Source organism: Zingiber officinale, chromosome 6A (assembly GCF_018446385.1).
Source record: "Zingiber officinale cultivar Zhangliang chromosome 6A, Zo_v1.1, whole genome shotgun sequence".
Lineage (NCBI taxonomy): Eukaryota > Viridiplantae > Streptophyta > Magnoliopsida > Zingiberales > Zingiberaceae > Zingiber > Zingiber officinale.
This window is the reverse complement of record NC_055997.1, coordinates 149901295-149912936: the sequence shown is the minus strand read 5'-3', so window position 1 is coordinate 149912936 and position 11642 is coordinate 149901295. Positions and strand designations below refer to the sequence as shown.

At 32.1% G+C, this 11642-nt stretch overlaps 1 protein-coding gene across 1 annotated transcript; it reads left to right on the top strand.

The window, feature by feature from the left end:
• The first annotated feature begins 236 nt into the window (after positions 1-236).
• LOC121995501 lies at positions 237-11567 on the top strand. Its single transcript, XM_042549228.1, has 9 exons — positions 237-299; positions 5319-5446; positions 9271-9391; positions 9862-9936; positions 10036-10095; positions 10533-10646; positions 11029-11136; positions 11394-11459; positions 11562-11567. Exons 1-9 carry the CDS (start codon positions 237-239, stop codon positions 11565-11567), a joined length of 741 nt encoding a protein of 246 aa, XP_042405162.1.
• The last annotated feature ends 75 nt before the right edge of the window (positions 11568-11642 follow it).

Below are 11642 nucleotides of genomic sequence, written 5' to 3'. Positions count from 1 at the left end.
TCGTGGATGCCTACAAGATTTCGAAGAATCTTTCTAAGTTGGAATTAGGCGAGTTGTTTTGCAAACTTGAGTTACACAAGCAGACTAACTCCAGAACCGAGAAAGGTATCGCTTTGTTTGCAGGTTCCTCCAAGGAAAAGACAACCAAGAAGAAGGCTCTTAAAGCAACATGGGATGACTCGTCTTCAGAAGAATCAGAGGTCGAATATCAGAAGCACCAAAGCCACCTCGCGCTAATGGCCTGCAAATTAGAGGACGAATCAGAAAACGGGTCAGAACCCAAAACGAGTCACGAGTCCGTACTCGTTTCCGAAGGTCCCAAAGAGGTATACCTTAGTTTAAATAAGAAATTTTGTAAAGTCATTGCATGATTAGATAGAAAGTTAACTACAATTGAAAACGAAAATAAAATGCTCCTTGTGGAAAACCAAAACCTCAAGGAACAAATCACGAATTCTAATCCAACTCAAGACTTAACACTTGAGGAGGAAAATTCAACACTGAAAATAGAAATTAATAAATTAAAAGGGCTTTTAGAGAAATTTACAACTAGATCTAAAAATTTAGATCTTATATTAAATAATCAAAAAGTTGTTTACAATAAATCTGGACTTGGATCCAAGTCGAATTCAAATAAGTCGTTTATATCTCTAATAACTCAACACAAACAACAAATTAAAGCTTGGGTTCCGAAAACGTGCTTAACCACGCAAGTAGTAATTAACTAATATTATATACCCAAAGATAAAATATACTATGTAAAATCAAATAAACTAAATCAAAAGCCAAAATACAAACCTAGACCAACTAAACCAAAAATAAACTATTTTAGAACCTACCAAAAATTAGACTATCATCAAGTTAAATACAATTATAAAAGTAATCGACATAAAATCAAAACTAAAACCTAAATCGGATCAATAATTCAAGGGGAGGCTCTAGAATAGTTGGCACCTCCAAAACTAACCTACTCGACAGGGTAACAAAAAACTAATCTACCCGGTAGGGTAATTAGGACTAGTTTAAAAAGGGATAATAGTTTAACTTGACCTACGGTACTGGTGAAGTTTTGGATGATAGTACGTTAGGAAAACTCTGTTTATGCATGTCTAGGAAGATATGACTTCGACCTGGTGCATTTGGCTTAGTGGAACTAACCGAAGCTACCCCTTACGGATCCTAACTAGTTAGACCAAGGTTTTTTACTAAGTTCAGTGGATAGGACTATTTGGAAAACCTCGAAGGTATGATTACTCTAATGATGTCCAAGTAACTCACCATAGCCCAGAAGTTTATCCAAAGAATACTTATTTGTTGAGCTCAAAGTTAAATCTGAATCCAAAAAAAAATTAAACCAAACCCTAAAAATTGAACTTAACTTCATCTCACAAAAATTATAGGTTTCCCTAATTGAAAATATAGATCGGTCGAGAAAACTAAGGACTTCAAATCAAACCAAATCGAATTAAATCGAATCAAATCAAACTCAATCAAATCAAATCGAATTAAATTTAAATTAAATTCAAATAAATTAAAATTAATTAAATTATAATTAAAATTATAATTAAATTAAAATTAAAATTAAAATTAAATTAAATTAAACAAAAATTAAAATTAAATTAAATTTAGATTAGAATTAAAATTAAAACTATATTAAAATTAAAATTAAATTCAAACTAATTTAAAAATTAAATTAAATTAAATTTAAAATTTCAATTATAATTAAATTTAAATTAAAAAAATAAATCAAATTAAATTTAGCTTAAAATTAAATTCAGAATTCAAATTTCCAATTATTTTAACACATAAATTATTTTAAATTAACATAAAAAATTATTTTAAAATTTATTTTAACTTTAAAAAAAGTTATTTTAAAAATAATTTCCCATAAAAAATTATTTAAAAATTATTTAAAAATTAACTTAAAAGATTTATTTTTTAAATTATTTTATCTTAAAAATTATTATAACATTAAAAAAATATTTTTAAATTTATTTTTAATTAAAAATTTATTTTAAAAATTAGTTTACCTTAAAAATTATTTTAACTTTAAAAAATTATTTAAAAGTTATTTTTACTTATAAATTATTTTAAAATTAATTTAACTTTAAAATTATTTTTAAATTATATATAATAATTTTATTTTAAAAATTAGAATAACATAAAAATTATTTTAACTTAAAAATTATCATTTTAAAAATTAATTTAACCTAAGAAAAAATTTTAAAATTTAAATTAACTTAAAAATTATTTTTAAAAACTATTTAAGCTTAAAAATTATTTTCAAAAATTATTTTAACTTAAAAATTATTTTAAAAAAATATTTTAACTTAAAAATTATTTGAAAAAATATTTTAACTTAAAATTTTGTTAAAAATTATTTGCAAAATTATTTTAACTTAAAATTTTCTTAAAAAATTATTTTTTTAAAAAATATTTTATTTTAAAATTCATTTTAACCTAAAAATTATTTTTAAGTTTTTTAAAATAAAAAATGTATTTAACTTAAAATTTTATTTTAAAATTTCTTTTTAAAAATTTTATTAAATTAAACTAATTAAATTAAAATAAATTAAACTAATTAAATTATGTAAAATTTAAATTAAGTTAAAAATTAAACTTTAAACTTAAAAGTAACATTAAAATTAAACTTTAAAGTTAAATTAAAATTAAAATTAAAATTAAGTTAAATTTAAATTAAAGCTAAACTTAAAATTAAAATTAACCTGAAAATTAAAATTAATTCTAATCTATATTGCTTAACTTAAATTTCAACCTAATTTAACAATTTGAAATTAACAACTTATTTAATTTACTTAACCTAACCTACTTATCTCTTAACTTGTTAAAAAGATTAATTAATCTATTAATACACTCAATCAAAATCATGTTTAAAATTATTTTTATAAAATTTTATATAAAATTTTTTTAAAAATTATTTTAAAAATTCATTAAAATACTTTTAAAAATTATTTTAAAAATCCTTTAAAATTATTTTAAAATAATTTTAAAAAGTATATTAAAAATCCTTTAAAATTATTTTTTAAATATTTTAAAAATTATTTTAAGATGCTTTTAAAAATCCTTTTAAATTATTTTAAAATATTTTTAAAATTTATTTTAAAAATCCTTTAAAATTATTTTAAAAATACTTTAAAATTATTTTAAAAATACTTTTAATTACTTTAAATTATTTTTAAAATACTTTTAAAAATTATTTTAAAAATACTTTTAATTATTATTTTGAAAAATTATTTTAAAAATACTTTTAAAATTATTTCTAAAATCCTTGAAAATTATTTTTAAAAAATAATTTTAAAAATACTTTTAAATAATTTTAAAATTATTTTAAAAATTCATTTAAATCAAAATTCAATTAACCTAAACTTTAAATTTAATTAAACAAAATATAATAAAATTAAAATTTATTTATTTAGTCTAACCTTATTTAAGAACTAAGATTGACTTAATTAGTATCTTAATTTAACTTAATCAACTTTACTCTAAATCATTTTAAATCAAACTTGATTTTATATTAAAATATTAATTAAAATATTTACTACTTTATCTTAATTAAAGAACCTCAAAATTACTTAACTTGCTTAATAACTTTAACTCTGAATTAATACTTAAATTAAATCTAAAAACAAAAATGTGAAATAAATGAAAAATTATATTATAACTAAGACTTTCATTAATTAACTCAATCAATTAATATAAAATTTAAAGTTATGTTAATCAAATAAGTATTAAATTGAGTTACTTATTATTGAGTTAGTAACAAATAAATTCTTTACTTAATTGTAGAATAATTGATTATTGATAACCTTATTTTATTCAAACTTATATAAACAAATATATAGAAATTCTTATGTAAATAATACATTTGATAAACATTAGTGTTACTAAATCCCCTAAACCACTTAGAAAAATGTGTTAAGGCTTTGAAATTTAACATACCCAAATCTTAGTTTAACTTAAGGGAGTGATAAATTAAGGGAAAGTAATAAATTAAGGAAGAATATCAAATTCAAGAAGACATCAAAGTTTTTTTTACATAAAAAATTATTTCCTTAAGTTTTTTATTAAAAATTGCTTAGATTTTTTTTCCTTATCAAATTTCTCTTTTGAAAATCCAACCTCATTTTTTTTAAAAAAATTACTTTGAAAATCTTACGTTAAATATTAATATTAGGTTCAGGAGGAGGATTAATTCAAATTATTTTCATACTTATTATTTTCTCTTCTTTGAAAATATTTTTTGTAAACTTATTTTTGAAAAGTATTTCTCAAAATACTTTAGCAAAATTGTTTTAATTTTTTAAACTTATTTTTGATAAATGTCTTGAAAAATTGCTTTAATTTTACAAACTTAGTTTTGAAAATTAAATTTTATAAAACTTATTTTTGATAAATGTGTTGAATTTTTGCAAAACAAAAATTATTTTAACTTACTCTGAAATTTATTTTAGAAATTTTATTTTGAAAAATTTTAACTTATATTTTCAACATATTTTGACTAACTTATTTTTCTAAGCTAACTCCCCAAGGTTAACGTACAAATTTTATTAGAATTCACTGTTGTCCAATTTTATTTTCTAAAGTTTTTCTAACTTATTATCAACCCGAAAATTATCTATGCTTGTCATTTTTTTGATGAATGTCAAAGGGGAGGTTTAGGTGGTTTAAGTTAGTTAGCAACAAAATACCAAACATAAAACAAGGCTAACTTAAAAACCACGTCTTCCACTTACTTATGTTTTGCATATTTTTTCACTAACTTAACCCTTGTTGTCATTGCATCAAAAGGGGGAGATTGTTGGTGCAGTTAACACTAACGGTCTAACTCAGATTTTGATGAATAACAAAGTAAGTTAAGTTAGTTTCATAGTAATCTAACACTTTGACGAAGTGTGCAGGAGAAGCCCAGATAAGTCGACAGACCGACCGGATAGCTGGCACGAAGTCCAGACTAGCCAACGGGCTGACCGGATGTCTGGCACGAAGTTCAGACTGGTCGACGGGCTAACCAGATGTCTGGCACGAAGTCCAGCTAGGTCAACCGGCTGACCTGATAGCTGGCACGAAGTCTAGACAGGTCGACGGACTTACTGGACATTTGACAGGTAAGTTAAGGTAAGTCATTGAAGGGGAGTGACTTGGTGAGGACACGTTACCAGTTAGGGAACTTAGGCGTCGATCCAACTTAGGACCAATTAGGAAATCTAAGTTGAGATCTTGAATAGATTCCAGTCTCGGTGAGACAAAATCTAATTACTATTCTTTTGTCATAACTGTGCTAACACTTTGTTTTACAGGATAGTATAATTTGCATTTACCTCGGACTATCATTTTCTTGCAAGAAGTTGATTGCTGGAAAATGGGGGTCCGGGAGCCCGGAGTGCAAATCTTATCCCGTCGCAGTCATCGCACATGGAGCTCACTGGTTGGCTAGGCCACGTCACAGTCCAAGCACCCGGAAGGGATCCGGGCGCCCGGAGCTTCCTATATAAGGAGGGTGAGCCCTGGAGCAACGAACAACAACAATGTCTTCCAACGACTGCTCTACTGTGTTGTGCTCCTGCGTTGCTGCTTCTCCGACAACCTGCTAAAGTTTTCTTTCTTTCATTATTGTCGATATCTTTCTTAATAGTTCTTGTACTTAATATTGTAATCTGATTTTGCGAACTATTAGTAATTTCCCAACGAAAGCACTCGACGAGTGCGAGCCTTGGAGTAGGAGTCGACCAAGGCTCCGAACCAGCAAATAAATTGGTTTGTGTTAGCATTATTTTGCTTTTATTCTTCCGCTGTGCTTACTCTAATTCGATACGATAATTTTTCGATCGCTATTCCCCCCCCCCCCCTCCTCTAGCGCTTTCACGATCCAACACATGTATCGTCATACTAATGAGTATAGGAATGCTTTCAAACACATTTTAAGATATTTATGTAGTACCATTAATCAAGACATTCTACTTCATCGTCAATCGTTTCTTACTGTACCTGTCTTTTTTGATGCAGTCTGGGTGAAAATAAAGATGATTTTACATCCACTATTATTTACATTGTCTATCTTAGATGAAATCCTATTTTCTAGAGCTTAAAAAAATAACTCATTGTTGTCCAATCCTCTACTGAAGCAGAATATCGCTCTGCCACGATCACGACTACCGAACTACGTTGGCTATCTTGTCTTCTCTTCTTGGCGAGCTTGACTTCTCTTCCTACAAAAAGCTGACTTGTCATCTACTACGACAATATGGATGTCACCAATTTCTATTATAGCCCGATGTTCATGCTTTCTTACAAATGTTTCGAAACTATTTTCACCGACTCAAACTCAAAGTCTATGATGTGTTTCTTGAATTACATGGTAAAGAAATGAGATTCAAATTTCTCTTACAATTGAATTCAAAGTCGTACCTTCCATGAGGCCAAGGAAGCAACCGCCTTAGGGCCCGGCCCAAGAAAGGGCCCATTTTTTTAATGATACCAAAAAAAAATATGAAAGGCACGAACCCTAAATAACCACTAAACCCTATTCTCACGAGTCCGAGGCAAACATCGACACATGACTCTTCTTTGGATGCGATTTTTTTTTCTAGCGTTGCTCTTCTTTGCACGTAATTTTTATAAGTACTCCGGGTTGATTTTGATGTGATCAACCAGGTTAAGTTAGGTTCTGCGTTATTTGATGTCTTGTGTCTAAGTATGTATGGACTTAGAAAGACAAGAATTCGAGCGAAAGACACAGCGAGCGAGAAGGATGACACTAGAAGCGAGTCGACGGACTCGGTGCAACCGAAGGACGAGGAGATGTGGAAGAGTACACTGGTTGATGAGAAGGACGTGCATGGTGCTTCCAAGGGACGAGAAGCCGAATGGAAGACTGCTCGAGAAGAAGGCCGGAGTTGAGTTTGGGTAAGCTCAACTCTAGATGACCAAAAAATCACCCAAGCGACTAGAGGAGCGACCGAACAAGTCAACATGCAATTGACTTGTTCTTAGCCCTTGGAATAGCTCTAAGCACCCAGAATCTAGGCGCCCAGAGTAGTTCCAGCGCATGGATCATTTTGGGCCAGAACAGGAACCCTATCTCGAGGATAACGTTCGGGTCCACGTCAACGTCAATCAAGGCGCTCGGAGTTATTCCAAGCACCCAAACAAGGATAAAAATTTATCCTCAAACCATTGTGTAGCCATTGAGCTTGCACCGTTGGGGGCTCTAGGACCTGTGATAGGAGCCTGGAGGTGCCACATCAGCCAACGGATGAATTCGACCAGTAGGCTATAAATAGAGCCCTAGTCCTCTTCATTCATGACAACATTTTCTGTATTTCATTTTCAACTCTGTTTTTCGTATTTACACTTCGTGCTTTCAAATGTTGTACGGGGCTTCTCCGCCTCCGACTTTGCTTGAAGAAGGAGACTTTGCTAGTGCTTACATTGCCTTGGATTAGCAACCTTCTCGGTTGCAAACCAAGTAAATCTCGGTTGCCTCGTATTTATTTATACACATTTTCTTTTTATTAAAGTGTGTGTCTAACTCAAGTCGAAAGAATGAGAAGGGTATAATTGTAATTTCAAGATAATTCCCCCTCTTGTCGGCTGCACCGGAAGAAACAATTTCTTCTCTGGCGTTCTTTCCACCAAGGCACGAATCCACTGAACAAGAGGTCATCCTAATATTCTTCTCCGATCATCTTCTTTGTCTTGAAACACACGACACCAATTGTGTCCGAATCGCGCAACAATGGTCATTCACGCAACCTAATTGCGTGGATTCTCGAGGTGGCTGCCGCATGCGACGTGGGCCGACACACGACATCCACTCACGTGACCTATTCGTACGGCGCAGTGGTTGTTACATGCTACGCCAGTCGCTCATGCAAACTATAACCTAATCGTGTGGTGGCTAGCGCCTGCAACCACGGTTTTGGTCTCAATGTCATAGGATTACTAAATGTATTTGCAATACTATCGATTGAGAAAAAAATAATCTGATAATTGGATTATACATATTTAATAAATATTTTTACCTCTAAAACAGCTAAATAAATGAGTTTATATAATTATTTTAAATATTTATTAATTTTTTATTAATGTAATATATTATTTTTGGTTTATTTTTTATTTAGCATACATCCTATTCGTAAATTAAACTTTATCGTTGATCCTGTCCGAACCAAGAGTCAGCGGACGCTGGGCACGTGGCGCTCTCTGCTGGATCCTCGAGTGCTCCGGCGAACCTGCAACAAAACCGAGCCGGGAGGGGTGTCCCGGCGACGGTCCTCCGACGCTCAAGTCAGGCGAGGAATGACAAGAAGGTAGCCTCAAGATGAAGACGTGCATACCTCCGGTGAAGAAATTGAGGCCTTATATAGACCCCTCGAAGAGGCCTGGGCGCGCCAATCAAAGCAATCACCTGCATTTGACCATGCCCAGACATGGGTCTGTCAGAAGGGCCATGCCTAGATATGGATCCGTCAGAAAAGGCGTCCCTGAGGCCATACTGCTACTGTATCAACCTCTCCATGATGTGACGGCAAGATCCTCCATCGTGCGATCTTGTGTACGACCTAATCATCAGACATGCTTCTACCGATATCCCATATCCCGAGCCGAGCGCATAGGCCGCTCGGCCACCTTTTTGTCCCCTCGCCCTTATTTTGTCCGGGCGGGTTGCCCGCTCGGCTCTTTGGCCCCTGCCGTTCGGTCTCCCGGTCGGCCCTTCGATCCTCCTGCCTTGGCGTCGGACACCCAACCCCATGGATGGATTATCTCTAACTCCGCTCGGACCAACCCGGCTGATCGGCTCGGCCATTGACCGCTTAGTCAGTCCTTCATCGGTTCTCAAGCTAAGACCCTTCAGAAAGTGGGTCCCCCATTCTTACTGCCGGATCAATCGTTATTTACCCCAACACCAAAAAAAAAAAATCACTCTTTATTATTCGTTTAAGACCCATTGAATCACGTACGGCTCTGCTTGAATTGCTTTCGTATTTAAGGACTAAAAATATTAGATATCAGCAAATGAGAATTTTGCGTCTCTTCAACAATATGTCTTGATGTTTCATTATTTCAAGTAACTTCATTAAATCCTATCTGAATTTATGAATTATTTGCTAATTATTAAATTAATTAAAGTCGCATTATTTAGTTGTAAATAATGAATGATAATCAAAATTACAGTATAAACATTTCAAGGAAAAAAAAAAAGAAGCCGCAATATCTTCCCTCTATACTGCTCTCTCAGCAAACAAACAGGGACGGATCTAGGCGAGGGCTGGAGGGGGCTGAAGCCCTCACCAAGATTTGCCGGAGAAAGCCAAGGAGGAGTCCCGGTGCACTCTTGGAGAAGCAAATTGTTATTGTTTGCTCAAATTTGGTAACTTATTCTCTCTTTTTAACTTGTCTTTTAATTTATATTTCTACTAATTCTTATTTGATATTTTGTTTATTGCTGTACCTTTTGTGTCCCGTTTCCAAGACAATAACATATTCTGTTCATGTATTGGAAAATGCTTGACCTAATTCTTTGCTATGTTCATTAATCATATTCCGACAGTAATTCAATATTGTCCTATTGTGAATTTTATTGCCAAGTAGGTTTAACCGTTTAAGGAATCTTTATTTTTTTCTTCTTCTAGTGATACTGTCATGTTCTTTCAAATTAACTGAGGACCATCTAGACTCCTATCTTACAATCCTTGTTTGCGGTTTCTCAAGCATTCTTTAGTGTCATCTAGACTCTGAATTTTGGTGCACGTAATAAATAACAGTTGTTGTTTGGTTATCTATCTCATCTTCTAAATTGAAGCTACTGTATATATCATGTAATCAACATTTAATGCACAGGGAGTCTTGTCAGCATCAGTATTATTAGTTCTTGCATTGATACGCCCCTATCAGTGGCATAACCTTCTAATGCCTGTATGTAACTTGAACTTGCCAATTCTTTACTGATGTTATGCCTGGAGAGTTATTTCTCTACCTATTGTCCAATAACATGTGCTTGCATCTGAAATTAAGGTTTTGCCGAATGACATGCTGGACTTTCTTGATGCACCTGTTCCATACATCATAAGTTCAGTATTTTGTCTCCTTGTTTACTTTTCTGAGCATATACATATTATGATCAACTTAAAGAATTAAAATAATTGTTTGGTTCTCTTGCATATGTGGTTTATCTCTATATCAGTGATGCTAAAATATAGTTCCTTGGTATACTGAATCATGGTAGGAGAATATTTTTGATATGATGTAATAGTTTGTTGGTCATGTGGCAGTAGAGTTAACAGGTCTCCCATTATGCATTTTTCTGATGAGAAAACAATCACAAAAGATTCTTTATGAGCTTGGTATAATTACTTCGGTGATAAGATTTAAATTCTATTCTTGTCTACCATTGGGTCCATGATCTTACAACCCGTCACAAAGGACATAGGAACTGTACTATCATTGTCCTCCTGCCAAGGGATTCACTTGCAGTGAAACCACATGGAGATGACTTTCCAAAATGAAGTTAGGTAGGACATTGGATTAAGATAGACACTATATCTTCAAGGCTCCTGCTAGCAAAGCTTGTTGGTGAAAGCTACCTAGCCCAAAGAAGACCTGTGTATGAGTGCACAGATGTTCAGGTAATTCCTGTTCAAGCATGATTGTTAACATCAAACAATGGCGTAAAGAATTTCAAGTTGGGTATGTATTTGTGGTGTAGACCCAGTTTCCATAAGTATGACTTGCCCATTTACTGATAGTGGATTATCCCACTAAATGATAAATTCACATACTGGGTAGTGAATTTTTCTTGTTTTTGGTACTCAAAAGTCGTTGTGTTATGTTCCTTGATATCGTAAAACACACGAGTACACAACTTGATTGTATTTTCATGGTAGCTAATTGCACATAAATTTCCATCCGGAAGTTATAGAGATGAATGCATATTCATAATAAGTAATTTTAATGTACACTCTAAAGTTACAGTTAGGTCTACTAATGTGTTTTTGCTCATCTTCACAGATTGAAGCTGCTAAAGGTTTCTTGGCAGTTATTAGGTTGTATCTTGATTCATTTTGCTCCAATCTACGATCCCACACTATCACAAATGCGCAATCTAACAATGACAAGGTTTGTGTCTGATTTTGACAATGTTCTCATCTCCAAGGTTATTATTTCATGTATTCCAATAAAAACAAACTTTTTTTCTTAGCATGACCTTGATCGCTGTTATATTGCCCTAACGGCTTGACTAAGTCTTTGAAAGGTTTAAGTGAAGATTTGAAGTGGAAACTTCTGTAACTAAGATAAATAATAGACATAATACTGCAGTGATACTAGGATAATCATAGTTATATTGTTAACCTTTTGCTTTGTGCCATCTACAGGTTTCAGTGCTGTTGACAGATAGTTATATGGATTCTTTTCCATATCACGACAGACCTTTTATGAAGGTACATTCCATTGCATTCCTTTTCCTGCTCTATCCATTTGTGTTGATCCGAGGAGTTTATTTACTTAGTGGATAGAATGTGAAATCAGATTATCTATTTCAGGATTAATCAGGTGTAAAATTCAGATATCTGGTATATAGAAAAAAAAAAAGTTGGGTTACCAAGAGCCATGTGCGAAAGATC